This window comes from Haliaeetus leucocephalus, unplaced genomic scaffold, assembly GCF_000737465.1.
Source record: "Haliaeetus leucocephalus isolate CR32 unplaced genomic scaffold, Haliaeetus_leucocephalus-4.0 Scaffold1000, whole genome shotgun sequence".
NCBI classification, from domain to species: domain Eukaryota; kingdom Metazoa; phylum Chordata; class Aves; order Accipitriformes; family Accipitridae; genus Haliaeetus; species Haliaeetus leucocephalus.
In genome coordinates, this window is record NW_010973436.1 from 3,789,051 (window position 1) to 3,805,903 (window position 16,853).

At 54.3% G+C, this 16,853-nt stretch overlaps 1 protein-coding gene across 1 annotated transcript; it reads right to left on the reverse strand.

Annotated features, from left to right (window-relative positions):
* Nucleotides 1-781: 781 nt before the first annotated feature.
* Nucleotides 782-16,810, reverse strand: CCND3 (cyclin D3). The gene is made up of 5 exons (XM_010584725.1): nucleotides 16,559-16,810; nucleotides 14,525-14,740; nucleotides 6,321-6,480; nucleotides 5,554-5,696; nucleotides 782-2,481 (listed from the first exon to the last, which is right to left on the reverse strand). The coding sequence occupies exons 1-5, from the start codon at nucleotides 16,754-16,756 to the stop codon at nucleotides 2,320-2,322; spliced, it is 879 nt and encodes a 292-aa protein (XP_010583027.1). The 5' UTR covers nucleotides 16,757-16,810; the 3' UTR covers nucleotides 782-2,319.
* Between the last annotated feature and the right edge of the window lie 43 nt (nucleotides 16,811-16,853).

Here is a 16,853-nt window from a genome sequence, read left to right on the forward strand (position 1 = left end):
TGAAGTGGAGCAGCACGCAAAGCCCGGCCGCCCAGGCTGGTTGCACACCACAGCGCCTTTTCCTTGGCTTTCTGATTTTATCTCGTTTCTTTAAAGAAGCCAGAAGCCGATGAGCACGAGAGATAGCCCGGGCTCGCGCAGCGCATCCAGCACGCTCTCGTCACCCTGCAGCACCGCCCAAGCTGCTGGATGGGTGAGAGGGCGGCTTTGGAGCTGCCGGGGGTGTGAAGTTGCTGCCTCCTCTCCAGCAGCCGCTCTGCATGCAGGCGCCTTGCGCGCAGGAAGATGTTTGTTGGGTTCCACGTTCATCCACCACCATCCGTGAGCTGCCCCAGGGCCTCGGTGAGGGCAACGTGTCCCTCGGCCGCTCTGCAGCATCTCCCCTCCGCCTCTCAGCGGGGTTGGAGGCGGCTGGTGGTGTCCTTGCCTGCCTGCTCCCTGTTTCATCCTGCTTTTGCAGCCCCGGGAAATGCAAGGCTGGAGCCTCTGGGAGCATCCCCAGGGGATCCCTCAGCTGATGGGGTCCCGCTCCAGAGCGATTCGGGGCAGAGGCAGGAGCTCTGCAAGGCAGAGCATGGAGCGGATCGCAAAGGGAAACCCTTGAGGCGTACATACTTGTTTAAAATACTTTATTGCAACATTACGGTCCTCTGATTCTCCCAGCAGCGGGACTCTTGCATGTGAACACCAAACCAGTTTATTCTTAAATTAAAACTCATTTATATATAAAAAAAAAATTTTTTTTTTTTTGTACAGACAGGCTCTGCACGCCCCCCAGCTAGCAGGAGTCAGCGGCAGGTGGCTCTCCTTAACAAATCAGGCTAGTGGAAGAACAGCAGCCCCATCTTTTTCCACCTGATAAGACTTTTGTCTCTAGTGGCATCCAAAAAGGAAGATTTCTACCTCCTTTTCCACATCCCCCACAGGAGGACAACAGCCACAGATCCACATGTCCAGAGGTCACCAAGCAGCAACAGTCTGCCTCCCATCCCTGCAGCATCTCTCTGGCTTCTCCTGGTTAATACAATTCTACTATTTAATGGTTTTTCTCTTAGAAAAGCAGCATTATTTTTTTTTTAAACACTTTTTATAAAAACTAACAGACAGGATCAACACCAATACAAAAATGCAGTAATTGCTTTTCAACTCAAGTGCGCAGCAAGTTATCCACCCTATAAGGAAACAACGCGGACCCACACGGAGATACATGCGACGCAGCCCCCTCCTGAATGCGATCTGAGATCCCTGCCTTGGGGGAGTGAAGATGCATTTCAGACTATAGCAGCACATTCAAATGTATTTCTTAAAACCTAGTCTGATGTCTAAGCTATCTAAAAAAAACAACCAGCTTCCAAGTGAGAGTCTCCCGTTGCCCAGGGAGCTAGGGAAAGGGACGAAGGGTGAAGGCACTCTTTTGGAAGAAGAGGAGACCAGCATCCAGGCCCCACACCAAGGAACTGCAAAGTCTTCCTCCCTCTCCATTTCCCAGCAGTTAACAATAAATTAAGCAGCCTCAGTGGGGCAGCGGAAAGCCAAGGGGATCGCACCCAAACCTCGCCCAGGAGGCTGCTCCCCAAGGCGAGGACTTCTGCTGTCCACGCAGACGGGGAGCACGTCCCCCAAACAAGCCGAAACCCCACAAATCCCAAATCTAATGGCAAAAAGAAATAAGCCACACGTTTCCCCTCCAAGCAGAAGCAGCCACGCCACCCCCCCCAGGAGCCACAGCAATCTGGCACAAAGCAATGGGGACCAAGGGGCCAACAAGCACCTGCTCCCTCCTCCCGGACACTCGTTTCTCTCTCGTGAGCCACGTGGGCCCGTAGCACCCCAGCCCGGGGAGAGAAGTTGAGGGGTTATATAGATTTTGGTCACGTAGGCCAGGGTAAGAGGCTCGCTATCCATTATTGATGGCCCGCACGGGGCTGGAAGTCATCACAGTAAACACCCCCGAGGAGATGGCGAACAGCGGCCAGCCAGGCTACGAGGAACACGAACTGAGAAACATTTTACAACTTCATTTTGGGTCGTGCTCCCCCTCCCCAGCTATTCTTGTGCCCTGCCACCACGAAAATGGTCGCTTCACCCCGGCCACCTGCAGAAGCCGACGAGCGGCGTCGAGCTCCGCCAGCCCGGCCACTCGCTCCGACAAGACGAGCGCAGATCCTGCTCTGTGCTCCCAGCGAGCGGAACAAATCCTCAGCAGGCATCAGATGGAGGGGGCTGACGGATGGGTAGGTGGGATGCAGCGACCTTTCGGTGTCCAGGGCGAGGTTCTGTCGCGGCAGGGCTGGGCAGCTCTCGGGAAGGGGAGGCTGGTCACAGGTTGATGTCCGTGACGTCTGTAGGCGTGCTGGTGGGCTGGCTGGCCGAGTAAGCAGCAGTCTTGGCGGTGCTGTATTCCTGTTGGGTTTGGGACGCCTGTTTCAGGCTCTCGGTTAAGGCTGCTTCAATCTGCTCCTGACAGGCTTTCAGGCAGTCCTGCGGGAGAGGGAGCAAGACAAGAGGCCTCAGTTCTCTGCTGCTCAGAGGTGGGAGCCTTATAAATAGCTCTGAGCAGCTGCTGGGCTACATCTTTGGCCCCGGGAGCATCTAAACACACAAGACAAAGAAGCCTTTCTCTGACAAGGGGCATCTCCAGCTTGTCTGTGCTTTAGGCCCCTCCCCAGGAGAAGCCCAACACTCTGGTTGTCTTCTCCCCACCTCCGTGCTTGACCACATTCTTGAGGAATGCACGTTGTGCCCATCAGAGCTTCCCAAAGCATCCGGGCTCGTGCCTGGATGCGGCGTGTGATTTCAGCATCATGGCAGTCAGCTGCTGCTGACGACCGAGGGTAGAGCCGAACAGCTCTGCGCAGGCTGGTATCAACCTTTTACAACCAAGACTTCCCAGATCCATGAGTGATGGCCGGCGTGCAGCAGCACGGGTGCACACAGGGACCGCAGAGCCCCACTTGCTTCCCCCAGGCCCTACAACCCAGGTCTCCCGGAGCTCGGTCTGGTCCTGCATCTCTGTGGTCACCCACCCGCTGCAGAGAAGCTGCGTGCAGCTCTGCCTCCTCCCGTCCCTGCCCACGTCCGAGCCAGGACAAGGTGAATCCCCGCTGGGTGCCCTGGCTGACGCACACTGCGTCACTTTGGGGATCTCCAAGGCAGCTGGATCCAACCCTCCCAGACCCAACAGCCGCCCCAGCCACGTGTTCCCTACAACACTAAGTGCCATCGATGCCAGCACATTATGAGAATGGTGCTGCGGCCACGAAGCTTCTCATGAGGCTTTTACCGTCCTGTTCTCTGCCCAGAGAGCCCGTGTGACTCACCCGCAGCTCCCCGGGGCCCAGGGAACCCTGTGCTGGGGGGGACACCAGCCACACAAACAAGAAGGCGCAGGGGACTGCAAGCAGTGGCATTATCACTTGTAATAAAAGCAAACCCCTCGCCGTTTTCTCCCTATACAAGCTGTAACCAGAGGAGGAAACTCTGGAGGAGAGCACCATGATGCACCGAGAGCCACGGGAGGCATCGCCAACGGGTGCACCCCAGCCCGGCTCCTACACCACGACTGGGCTCTCACCGAGGGGTAAGAGGTGGCATTTCGCACCTCGTGGCCAGAGCCGAGCTGGACGCCGCAGGGCCACGCACGCTCGCTGGATATTGTCACACACCGAAATCTCTTACCAGGAATCCGCCACTGGTTCTTAGAAACTGACAGAGGATGTGGCAAGCGAAAATAGCAACGCCCACCTCCCCTTCCCCGTGCTGCTTCCCGTCAGCGCAGCCTCCAGCCTGCCTGCCCGCAGCACCGGGGCGAGCTCGCTGCAGAACCTCCAGCCACGGCCAGCCCGTCCCCGGGGTTTCCTCAACCAGGCTCTCTGTCGGCAATTTCGGTAGAGGTGCTAAAAACTGGCTCGGCCACAAGCAGCCAGGCTCTTTCGCTGCCTGGTGAAGCCTTGGGGGTTTGCGGGGGATGCCCGGGAGGCAGCTCGGCTTGCCCTCAGCCTCTGTGCTCCTTATCCACAGGGCAGCTGTGCCGTGGGGCTCTGGCTCAGACACCCAGTGGGTCTGGTCCTGCTCCACGTGGGATGAGGACGGATCCAGAGCAGCTCCAAGCCTCACCCAAAGTGCTGCCACAGCCAGCAACGAGCCAGCCTCAGCGCGGCAGTGCAGTTCCTGCTGGCCATGGAGCTGGCACAGCCCTGCACCATCGTCCCCTTCTGTCCCCACAGACTCCCCGCACCCCCCAGCACCTGGCTGAGCCTCGGCAGCTGCAGGAAGGGGATCGCTCCTCCGCTGTGGAGCCAAAAGGGAAACTGAGTCACAGCCCAGAGACACTGCGAGGCCAGGTTCAGGGAGAAGCATCAACACCGCAAACACAGGAGGCTGAGGCCAGGTGCTTCCCCCGGGAGCCCTGCAATGCTGCGGACACATCCCCAGGGTTTCCTTCTGCTACAGAAGCTGCTGCGGTCCTGCCTAGGCAAGGGCTGTTTGTGCAGCACCTGGCACCCGGGCAGGCTGTGGGGCAGAACAGATGCCCTCTCCAGGCTGAGGAGGGAAGGGAGCGGGCTGGAGGGTAGGAGAGGTGTGCTGGGCTCCATTTCGGCTCCCCTCCCTCGGTGGTGACCTGCCTGCTTCCCACCTGTTCCCTCCACCAGCCCCGACCCAGAGCAGGTTTCAGCCCCTGCCCCATTCACCGCAGCAGCTTGAGAGCAGCTGGCTGCACTGATTCACTCTTTAAAAAGGCTCCAGCAAACAAAAAAAATTAAAGCCGCACAAATAGATCAGGACGCCCTCCTGCCCCATCCCCTCCCTGCCTCGACAAAGGCTCGTTGCAGCCTCCCACCCGCTGCGGCACGGGCACCTCTTCCAATTCCCGGTGCTGCTGTCAGGGGACTGTAACTAACCCCGCGCCCGGCTGCCGGCATCAGCGCTCGGGCAGAAGAAAAGATCAAAAGGGGCCCCGGGCAGAAAAAAGGCTCCCGATTACTTCGCCGCAGCGGGAGTGACCCGGAAACAGGGAGTCTGACAGGATCCCCCTTCCCCATTCAAAGGGCAGTGGAGGGGCAGGCAGACGCCCCCCACCATCCCGACGTCCCCAGCAAAGCCGCTGCGCCAACATCCTGAAACACTTTGTGCCTCCGACCCCCTTCCCACTCAAGGCTGGGCACCTGCAACCAGACACCGGTGGAGGTTAGCAGATGTCGAGCCCGGCTTCTCCCTCTGCCCCATCCCACCTCGTCAACCCGATCCCACCAACACCTGCCTGCGCAGGGAACAGACGCTCCCCTTTGTGCTGCTTTTCAAAGGCTCCCAAGCTCGCCCCGCTCTGCACAGGCAGTGCTCGGTGGCCAGGAGCCGACTGCAGCCACGGGACTGACCAAGAGTGCTGCATTTAGAGACACTCACTCATCTCTAGGCACTCCTCAAACCAAGGTCAGCATCACTACGAACAACCTAATTTCCTTTTCCTCTAAGACGAACGGGCAGCAGAAAGAGGAAGGGTTTCCACAGGATCCAGCAGCAAAACCGCTTTGCTCTTTCCCCATGAACACTCACCACCTCCGTGCCAGTGATGCTGGCCAGCAGCTCAGTGATTGCCTCACCGGTGAAATCGTTCACGGAGACCGTCAGGCCGTGGATCGCTGCTCCGATACTGCCTGTCGCAATCATGGAGGGGGGGTACATGGCAAAAGTGTAGTCTAGAGCCAGGACGGGAACACAAGGGGCAAAAAGAAGAAGCTGTTAGCAAGGATGTGCGTGGTAAGTTCTTGAGACTGGAATTTCCCTGGAAAACTAGTGAGGGCCAGGCAGAGGGGTCTCTCCAGCTTAGCAGAGAGAAACAGGGGTGAAGTAACAGGAAACAGGGTGATCATCGGAGCAGCAAGCTTCATTAAGCTATTTCTCTGGGCCTGTCTCACCAAAAGAAGGCCTGAAAATGAGGTTGCTCTAGTGACTTACAGCAAGACTGATAAAAGCTCACATTCAACCCTGCCTTTACCCTGGATGCCCTCCCACAGTCGCAGCCTGCGCAGCAAGAGGGGTGGCACAGCAACTTTGCTCTTTCCTGGAATCTTTCAGGCACCCACTGTGAGCCCCCAGGACCATTATCCCACTTTGTCAGGGATAGAAAACACGTAATTGAGCAGCAAAATGTTCCGACTTGAATGCAGGCAGGCATTCAGCTCCCCAGAAAGCCAGGGCATTGGAGACCAGCCCCAGGTTACCTGGCAAGCCTGACTCGAGCCCAGGCTACCCTGTCTGCAGTGGCCAGCCCACCCTCCCCAGCATCCTGGCAGGTGGCTCCAGCAGGAGCAGGCACCCACCTGTGGCACACAGGGCAATAAAGGTCTGTGCATGTTTCTTCACCAGCTCCATCTTGTCCTTAGGCAGCGGGAGGTGATGGAGGATGTGAGCCAAGAAATCATTTGCTATCACTGAGACCAGGTCCCACTTTAGCTTCTCCAGGACTAGAACCTCCCAATCCTGCAGAGTCAGACAGACAGACAGAATGTTATTCAGCAGGGCTAGGCCAGGCAGAAACACTCACCAGATTCAAGGACAGATAAGGCCAGCACTTGGGGAAGGGACAGTAGAACAGTACAATCCATGAGACACGGAAGGGAAGAAAAGAGGGAACGTCCCTGCTCTGCTACTATGACACAAATCCAGCCTTGAGCTGTTGCAAAGGCGGGAATAAAGATCAGAAGAGGAACTGATAGATCTGGTTTCTTCTTTCCAAGGTGCAGTTGGATTAGCCTTCCACACTCCTCTGCTTTGCAAGGTTGCTGCAACAGCCCACAGAGGAATAACCAGAGCAAGGAGCAGTAGGCACACCATTCCCATATTCCTTCTCCACTCCCGAAAGGAGAGGCTGATGTCCAGGCTCCCAGGAGCACTCCAGCTTGGAGCTAACACCATTAAAGCAAAGGGAATAGAGAAGCTCACCTCTCTGTGTGCCCCTTGGAGCCGGCCAGTGCGTTGACTCCTTCCTACAGTAGCTCCTTGGCCGGTGAACCGCAGGAGGCAATAGCTGCTCTGCAGCCAGCCCCGCTGCACAACACGTTGAAGCAAGGGAAGGTGGGGGGAACACAGCTGAGCTTTCAGGGCTGCATCCAGACAGCCCAAGCTCCTGTACAAGATCTTCAACCCCTACAGAACTCAACGGCTGTGACTAGGTGCTGAGGTCCTCAGCCCAACAAACACTGGGCACGCGACCCTATGGAGGAGGTCCCAGGCTGGGCCCTAGCATTTTGGCAGAACCTCCCCTACTCATCATGCCTCTTGTCTGCCAAGAGAGCCTCCAGTCATGCTCAGCAGAGCATCCCCAGCAGCTTCTCAGGGGGAAGAGGCACTAAACAGCCATGCTAACACCCACCTCTCCCACTGACATACAAGCAATGGCTCACTGGTGCTTCCCAGTCACATGCCGGGTGGCTGCCAATGTCTCCGTCGTATGTTGTGGTGCTCTCTCTAAGCACCTAACAGATTTCTGTAATATCTTCCACGAGCCAGTCTCTGTGCAATCTGCAAGCTGGGGAACAGATGGTGGGAAGGCCGGGTGCCCCCCACAGATTTCAGCTGGAGCCCGGCTGCTCCTCTCATCTGCTCAGCCTCTCGCAGGCTCTTCCAACTCTGGGCGTTAGTCCTAACACTGACAAGGAAACCAAAGTGCAGAGCAGCCACAGGCAAGCATTTGGCAGAGTCATCACCCAGCAAGTCCTAGTGTTACCAGGTGGTACCACCACGGTGGTACCAAAGCACCCATCGAGCAAGGTATAAGCAAGGGGAGCCCCACGATTGGAGTCTTAGCATAGAACTTGGGACCCCTGCATTCAGTTCCCCACTCTGCTGTCAAGGTCTATGTGACTTAGCTAGAGTAGCAGTTGAATCAAACTCAGAGGCCACACACATACTGGTTTCACTGGGCTGGGTGGCTTTGATGTTACATCTGGGTACGACCATGCCACCGACAGAGCAGTCTCAGGAGAGGCAAGAGCAGCGTCTTCCCAGGATCATTTCCCTTCCCGTTGCAGCAGGAACGTCACAGGCAGCCCACACCCAGCCAGCCGAGCCTCTCTGCCGGTCCCAATTCCCCCATGTCCCAAGCCACGATGAAGATCTCTGGCCCTCAATTTCTCTCATCCTCTGGATCAGCAGCAAATCTGGTTTTGGCAACATGGTCCGGGTATGCCAGAAAGGCCATAGAAGATGCCCCCATGTTCCTCCTCCCTGCTAGCAGGCCCTGCAGATGTGCTGGCAAAGGAAAACACCCTGCAGGAGCTGAAGCTCCAGGTTTGGAAGGACAGAGCTGAATTGGGATTTGTATCAGATATCTCCATTTCAGGACCTAGTCCCACCCAGCAGAATATCTATTCTTTTTCCAAGTAGTCTAGGATTACAAGGTCAATGCTGCTCACAGACGTGCCAAAGGGCTGCCAGAACAGACGGATTTGAAGAAGTGAGATTTTTCATAAGGGCAGATCTTCATTTTCTCTCTTTTTTTTTTAATTTTTTTTAAAACCCACTCTTTCCCCTTACACAACAATACCAGTTTTGAGTTGCTTAAATGAGCAGCATTGCTCAACCTGCTCCAAATCCCCCATGAGGCCAAACGTGCCGTTTGCCATTTCACAGCCTGCACTTTTCCAACCAGAAAGCAGTGCTTCACTAGAGCATGCTCGCTAGTCTCCCATATGGATGGCCAGCCTGCTAGTCCCTCTATATTTTTAAGCTAAATCCGCAGGACAAAAGCAAGAAGAAACCTAGCAATGAGCTCCAGAGCCTGAGGATCTCAGCGCAGGTCACCAAGGGTGGCTGGTTCAACCGGGGGACTGGAACAGACAGGAGAGATCAGGCTTGGGTAAAAGAAGAAAAAACAGGTAGTGCTGGCCACTGGTTAAACTGCAGCAACACAGCAAGGTGACACAAGGAAAGAGCTGCTGGAGATGGAGAGCTCTGTGCGTTGTCCCTATGTGTTACTCATCTGGAACCCACAAAGGGCAGCGGGCTGGGAAAGCCGGCTGCTTGCTAATGCATCAGCCCAGTTTCTCGTGAAAGGGCACAGGACACTGCTGACACCTTCGGCAGTCACTGCCCCAAGGGTGAGAGGCCAAGGCGGCTCCAGCCTGACTTCTCCACGCAAGCTGGGAGCACAGCCCTTTTGCAGCCCCAGGGAAAAGGTCAAAAGCAGGACCTGGAGATCGCTGCTCGCAAAACAAACCCGAAAGGGATCACTACACCTGAGAGGGGAGCTCCTGAGCACAGAGGGGACACCATCCCAGCATCATCCAGCAGCAAGCCAGCTACTGGGAGTGACCAGAGGCGCATGATGTCCACACTGGTGTGGCAGAGAGCCTGTCCCTGCTGGGACACATTTTGTCCCAAGGAGAAGATCCAGGGCACAGACCAGCTCAGCCATGAGACCTCACCTGGGACAAGCTGGCTCCTGCCACACCAGGGCTGATCCAGGACAACAGCCTGTCCATTTGCAATGCACAAAAGCAGCTCTTTTCCAGCAAGTACACAGGTTCATCGTCTTCTTAAAAACCTCGTTGTTACAAGAGGCCTGATCCCAAGACGCAGCCGGCACTCGAGATGCCAGCTGAAGGCGACAGGCGCCAAGGACTGTCACCAGCTCACAGGATTTAGCTCAGGGAAGCATCCCTCCTGCCAAACCACCCTGCTCCCCGCTTCTCTCCTGCTAACCCTGGGGACTTCCCACTCCCAGAGCAGCATGTCAGAATCTCTGAATCACTTTATCTGTGGAAGAAGCAGAACAAAAGGCTGCAAGAGACAGGCAAGCAGGTTTGCAACAGCAGCACCACTCAGTATAGCAAACATCCTTTTCCTGGCATTTTGTTTTGCACCTAATTGAATCAGTCTCTGCCTGGCTAGTGAGAGAGGAAGAAAGTGGAAAATATTTCTTTGTTTCTCCAGCCTGTGGAGCCCACCCTCTCTGTGGAAGGGCTGCAAGCTGCCAGTGGTGCCCACTGAGCATCCCATCACTGGGAATGCATCAGGTCCCCCTTCTGCAAGATCCCCCACGGCAGAGCTCCCCCACACTTAGCCTGTGTCTCTAGGGGTGGAAATCACAGAGCAGCTGAGCTTCCCCTCTGCAAGCCTGCTCCCTTGATCTCTCCTGGCTCCATCCCACAAGGAAAAAAAAAGAAGAAAAAAAAAAAAAGGACGGAAAGCAGTGACCACTTCCCATTGCCTCCCCTGCTTGGACAAAGTGATCTCAGAGCACAGTCCTGTTGCAGTGAAACAGCCTCAAGCCCCTGGTTGCTGCCTCTGCGCCCTCTTGCTAAGACAGACCCGAGTCACAAGCGGAGATGGTTTTACTCAATCTACAGCTCTGCAAACTCAGTCTGGGATGTGACAGTCACACCAGCTTCTCTCCTTTTCATGTAGTGACAGTCACTCTATACATCAAGCTCTGCCCTCAGCAACACCCACACACCCGCTATGCCTACAAGGAGTCTGTGTAAACCTATCTGTCAAGGCTGCACAGGGAGCAGAGAGCCCAGCTCCTCTCTTGCAGCAGCCCTGTCTGCAGGAGAAAAGGAAGTTGCACTCGATTTTGTTACTCAAGTTGATAAGGTACCATTTTACATTATCACAGACTTGATGAGACACCAGCGAAGTGGGAGCAGGCTGCACTCCGTTGTGCTCGTGAGCTGACTCAAAAAGAGGGTGGAAAGAGCTGCTGATGTTGCTGCTGGCCACCCACCCTACCCAGCAGCTGAGACACAGGTACAGAAATGAGCAGCCGTGAAAGTCCATTTGCAAATAGGAAATCTGGGGCAAACGTTTGTTTCCATCCCCTGACCAGAGTTCAAGACTGGATGTCAACGGTAAAGGTGCCAACTTCAGGTGCAGAAATGGTCACACCTATCCAACCCATGCAACAAGCAGAAGGTAAACCAGTAAAACACAAGTATATCTTCTGAAAAGTCAATGCTCTGTACAAGTGAATATCCCTTTCTACTCAGCTGTTATCTCCTTCTCTTATTTTCACTCCTTATGGCCTGCCATCACTGCTGCTTCCTTCATTATCTGCCTAGTGGCTTTATCCTGCTTACGGTCTTTGCTAAGAAATACCTGGCAGTTTGCAAACCTGAGCTTAGGTCAAAGATTTCAGAGGCAAGACAATGTATTAGGGGTAAACCAGGGAGATGAAGGTTACATACAACTGCTCTCCCCAGCCTTCAAGCAGCTGAACACGCTCTTGCACAGGCCAGAAAAGCCTTTATTAAAAAAAAAAAAAGGTAGGTTAGATAACGCTCTTGACGGAAATCCAACTTCCTCCAAATGGACAAGTCCCTCGTTGCATCATTTCCTTCTCCCTAGAATAACTTCATCAAGATTTTGTTTCAAATACGTCCTTTCTAAACTGCTGAGCTGGTGCCAAGCATCCCTGCAAGAGAAGGAAGCAAACCTACTGGGAAAGTGGGCCAGCTTCCTCTGAAAGGCCAGGGAGGACACACTGGAGGCTGAAATGGCACCGATCCACGAGAGGAGGCCAGGATGCGCCATTGTCCAAACCTTGATGAAGAAGCTCCCCTTCCCCTCCCCACCCTCTTCCACTGCAAGATTGTGAAAGAGAAGTAACATTACCACGATTAGCACAGAGGAGGAAAACAGCAGCTCACCCTGGTTTTGTAATCAGGGTATAAACTCTTGTCAGGTCCCAAAGCAAAGACAAATCCTTCATATATCTTCAGATATTACCTCCGCTCCCTCTTTGCAGTGGAGAGCAATGGGAGACTGGAGCAGGATCTGCTCCAAACAGGGTTAAATATCTACCGAAAGCAAGCTTTGTGGCGGGCAGGGAAAGATGACCACCAGACCACGGGCTACAGAGCATCTCCTGCCCAGACATCTGCAAATGCCTCAGCACCTCTCCTTAAGGGCTGTGGCTCGTTTGTGGTGCCTTCTGCTCAGCCCTTTGGCTAGCACAGATTACCAGGAATAAACCCCTGCACTGCTGAATGCTCACAGCCATCCCCTTGGGAAAGAGAAAAGGGATCCTATTTGCCTGAAAAAGCTGTCTTTGGGTATCCCAAGAAAGGACTTTTGACCCCCAGAGTGAAGCCATTCTTGTCCACCTCAACTGCATATTGATTCCAGAGCACAACAATGAAAGACATCCGTGCCAAACATTCGGCTCTGCCTCCTGTTGCAACCCAGGATCCTGGTGGGAAAAAAGTACAAGGAAGAACTCCAGTACCGAGACCTGCACAATCAGAAATGAGCAACAGGCGGCAGACAGGGCTTTCCTCCTTCATCTCCACCCCAATGCTGCCAGGAGGAGGGAGAAGGGAAGATGAACATTGTGGCACTGCTTAGCCACAGCTTCCTGCTGACAAACCTCTGGGGGGAAGAAATAAAAAAAGACTCCAAGTGAGGAGGCATTAGCATTTGAGTGCAAGAGTGAAGGAAAGCCTCCAGGGATGTTGTACATGCACTACCCACCTGCACATCTCCTAACTGTTCTCCTTTGGAAGAAGTGGGCTACAAACACAGCTCAAGATTAAACTGAAAAAAGCAAATCCTCACCAAGAAAAAAAATCACCAAATAAATCAGAATGAAATACAACCGGGATTGGTGGGAGATATGCATAAGGTGCCCACCAAGACCAAATCCTTGTAGCCCAAGAATTTACTGTGATGATCTCTCCTAGTCTGCAGGGATGACGACAGGATTCCTTGTAAAGTCTGGATCAGAGAAGGAGACAGAGGTGAAGCATGGCAATAAGTTCACCTTCCTGCAACCCATATTCCTGTTGGACAGAGAGCTTACCCATCACTCTGAAGGGACAGAAATCGGACACTGGCCCACAACATGCATTTTGATCGGCTTCATGCTCCTGAGTTCATGGAGAGCACTGTCCATGCTTTGAAATGCAGCCTGCTTGCCTACATGAAGGCTACTAGGCACCTTCTGCTCAGCTTGTTACCTCTGCAACAGAGGCATCCTTCACTGGCCCAGCAGAAAAGTGAATGCAAACCAACTACCACCCCCCCACCCCCCACCCCCTGTTTTTCCAGCTAAATGTTAACCCCCTCATTATCACAGGGCCAACAGGAACCCTCCCATTACAGGCTGGGATTAGCTTCATGGGATGGATCCCAGTCCTGGGAAGATACCCACGCAGAATCCATCGCTGGATGAGAAGGTGCTCTCAAGGATGAAGCTTTACTGACAAAGCAGGAGAAAGTCTTTGCACACAGAGATTTTGTGCCAGCCCCCCCCCCAGCAGGATGCTGCAGCAGAACCACAGCTCAGCATCCAGAGAAGCAACAAGCCCTTGTGTTTCCTCTGTGCATTCCCATCCCTCACCACTATTCATGTTAATGATCCACATACTTTTTTTCTGTGGGTGCAACAACCCACCCACAAATGACTATAGGGAGAGAGGTATGGAGGTGAGGGGATTTTCCCCAGCCTTCACTGGCACTTGGAAAAACCATGTTCATACTAGAGTTCCCCAGTTACCCAAACTGCCTTCCGATTCACACCTGAAAGTTTTGTGGGTTCACTCCCCACCCTGGGGACAAATCACACTCAGATCACCTCACCCACCCCAGCCCAAAAAAATAGATATTTAATAAGGCGATGACTAACCCTGAGAAATTCTCGTAGACAAACCGTCTCCAGGGATGTTTGTTACTCGAAGCGAGGTGGCCGTTTCCTCCCGAGGGCTCTGATCTACCAGCACGGAAGGCCCCCAAGAAAAGGGGTTCTCCAATTTCCTCCCCCATTGGCAAAGTTGAACTCAGAGGTTTGGATCTTTGCTTTGAACTTCTATCAGACATGAAAATGCTTCGCCTTTTAAAACCTACAAAGCTTCTGCCTGAGTGTACAATGGAAGAGGCAAAGTAGCCCTGTTTTAACTCAAGGGCGCGGAGCAGGACCTAGGCAGCAGCAAGGTCCCACTCATTTCCATCACCTTGACAGCACTATCAGCCTTGATAGTACAATCCAGCCAGGTGGATCCCAGGTCAGAAAAGCTCCTACCCATTTTGCTGGTTAACTCTCCACTTAAAGCTTCAATTTTCCTGCTGGCGTGGAAATGCATCTCCCACATGACGCCCCTTTGCAGCCGGGGCAAGTCAGAGCCATGCGCCCCAGCAGCAGCCCCTGCCTTGTGCTCCACCGGCTGCGCAGACAGGAGCCTTTGTTCTCCAGAGCTGTCACTCGAGAGCAAGCTCAGCGTGGCAGCTCCGTCCTGGCAACGAGCACTTAAAGCACAAGGAACTTTCTCTATAACCTGGAGGTGACAAAGCTGCTTCCCACAACAGGGAGCGAGGGTCTGCCCAGGATGGGAAGGTCTCCACCAACTGCCATCATGCCCACCGGGGCAAGGAGGAGAGAAGGTTGGTTGGGGAACACCAGGGAAGGTGAAAAAACGGGAGAAAGAGAACAGGGGGAGACACTGAGGCAGGTATGCTGCCAAGTAGCAGGATGCAGGAGATAAGAGAGCTAGGGAGGAGGTAGAGGGCTCTCTGAGATAGGGGTGTTTACCAGGAGCTGCTGAGGTGTGATGGAGTTGTCTGTGTAAATGCAGAGTTTCTCCACGGTCAGGGGCATGGTTTCTCGCAGCTTGGAAGCAAGGAGCATGCAGACTGCTCCCAGAAGCTGCAAGTGATTTTTCCGCATGGGGACGGACGACAGGTAGCGATCCACGTAATTCATGGCCAAGGGGAAGACCTCTTCTTCACACTTCTGCTCCTCGCACACCTGACAAAACCCAATTACAAAAATAAAAAATAAAAGGAAGTTTTAATCAGCACAGGACTCCCCAGATCTTGCCTGTACCGCAGCTTCAAAGCTTCTGGTCATGATGGTGTTTCACACTTATCTGCAGGGCTTTGAAGATACCTCAGTGCTAAGGAGTAAATTAGCTACAGGCATTAAGCCTATGACTTCCGTGGGATTACACCAGCAACAACTTTGACCAATGCCTTAAGACTTCATCTTCCTGTGGAAAGCTGCAGAACTTACTTGTGCGCTCTTTCTAACTACATATAAGTTAAAACCAAAATTGCTTTATTTGGCCCCTTTTTTAATGTTCACTGTTGGGGATGTCTCTAGTCAGCCATACAGCAAAGCTACCATTTTCTGCTCTGTGGGGACTAGGGACCTCTAGAGAAAATGAACAATTCCAGTGTATCTCCAGCTGGAGACCTGATAGGGGAGGATCCACAGTCACTTCTGGCAATTCCACCTTAAGTGATCCAGAAAGACAAGAAGAATCAATGGCAGAGCCCAAATCAATGGTTGAGTCTGAAAGCCTTTGCCTCCCTAAGCCATACTTGTACCACAGCCATGAACAGAATCCAGGAGCTCTAAATTTCAGTCCTCTGCTCTTATCTCTCAACCAGTATCAAAACACTGCTCATATTTAACTTCCTTCTTTCAAGGCAACCATAAAAATATTGAGGTTTCTCCTCACACAGCAGCAACCACTGTTCTCCTTCCAGCAGCGACTGCCTCCCCCTGCACAGACTGCCACAGCGCCGGGGACACCGACACGCACGGTCATGACAACTGCCCAGTGCCATCCACTTCTTGAGTGCCTTTAGGGCTTCACAGGAACGGGCTCCAAAGCAGCATTTATCTAACTACCCTTCTCAGTAAGGGAATTACAGAAACAGAACAATAATAGCGGGGGGAGGGGAACCACCCAAACTTTAAAAAGCATCTTGTTCATTATTTCTTTTGACAGAAGCAGGCAACTTCTTGCAACAGTGGCTGGGGTGGAGAGCGGGCAGGCTCGATCCCAACGTCGTTTGTTCTTTGCTGAATCTGTTCTTTCTTTCTCTATTGAGACTGTTCACTCTGATCACCTCATGAAGAGGCCCATGAGATTTCCCCCACTGAACTGTATCCCGCAGAGAGCTGCATTCATTTTTAATTTAGGGAAGTAAATGGTAGCGATATTATTTTCCCCCTTTAACCAGGCATTTTCAGCCCCATTCAGGAAACACAAGTCTCTAGCCTGCCGGGTGCACAGCTGAGCTCTCCGCCCAGAAGTTTTGGGGAGCAGTGGGTGAACAGGGGGTCCGATAGCAGCGTGGCAGCACACCACCGAGATGGGGTGAGCACAGGCTGTGGGCTCGGGGTGGGGGGGTCTGCTCCTCCTGCATGGGGCAATCACATCTTCTAGCACAGCCAGCGCTCACAGAGATACTGCCCCACTGCAGACTGCCTTCCTCACCCGCCTCCAGACCCTCCATGTGCAGCCCCCTTCCTCCCCACCGGCATACCCCCCATACCGGAGACCTGACCTCCGGCGCATGCCAAACCCTGGGATTTCAGGGCTTTCCCGTCCCCTGGATTGTCCCTTGCACCCCTGCACGAGGCGAACACCCCCCCCCCGACCAGAGAACACGGGTCGGGTGCTTCTGCCCTGTGCTTCCCCCCGCCGCCAGCTCTCTCCCGCCGGAGCAGGAGCGCGCACGTTTGCAAACGCGGACGGCGAGCGAGGAAAAGCGCCGGTGGCCGGGCGGGGAGCCGGAGCTGCGGCGGCAGAGGAGGCAGCGGGGGGTCCCGTACCTCCAACATCCAGAAGGCCAGCATCTTCCGCATGTAGGGCTTGATCTCCCGCTGCACGCATTGGAAGTAGGAGACGCGGGGGCTGTAACGCTCCTCCTGGCTCAGCAGGTTCTGCAGCACCCGCCGGTCCCCCAGGAGCTGCGGGTCGCGCCCGGCGCGGGGCACGCGGGGGACAGCTTCCACGCACAGCAGCTCCATGGGTGCGGGCAAAAGCGGGCAGTGCGGGCAGTGCGGGCAGTGCAGGCAGGCACCCCGCCGGCTCCGCTGCAGCCGCCGCGGGACGCCGGGAACTGGC

Bases quoted from the DNA above. Each gene is read 5' to 3' on its own strand.
- CCND3 (XM_010584725.1), bottom strand. From the start codon at position 16,756: ATGGAGCTGCTGTGCGTGGAAGCTGTCCCCCGCGTGCCCCGCGCCGGG. The intron at 6,481-14,524 runs GTAAACACCCCT...CTGACTCTGCAG, and splicing joins TCACACCTCAGCAGCTCCTG to GATTGGGAGGTTCTAGTCCT. The intron at 5,697-6,320 runs GTGGGTGCCTGC...TCCTGGCTCTAG, and splicing joins TATTGCCCTGTGTGCCACAG to ACTACACTTTTGCCATGTAC.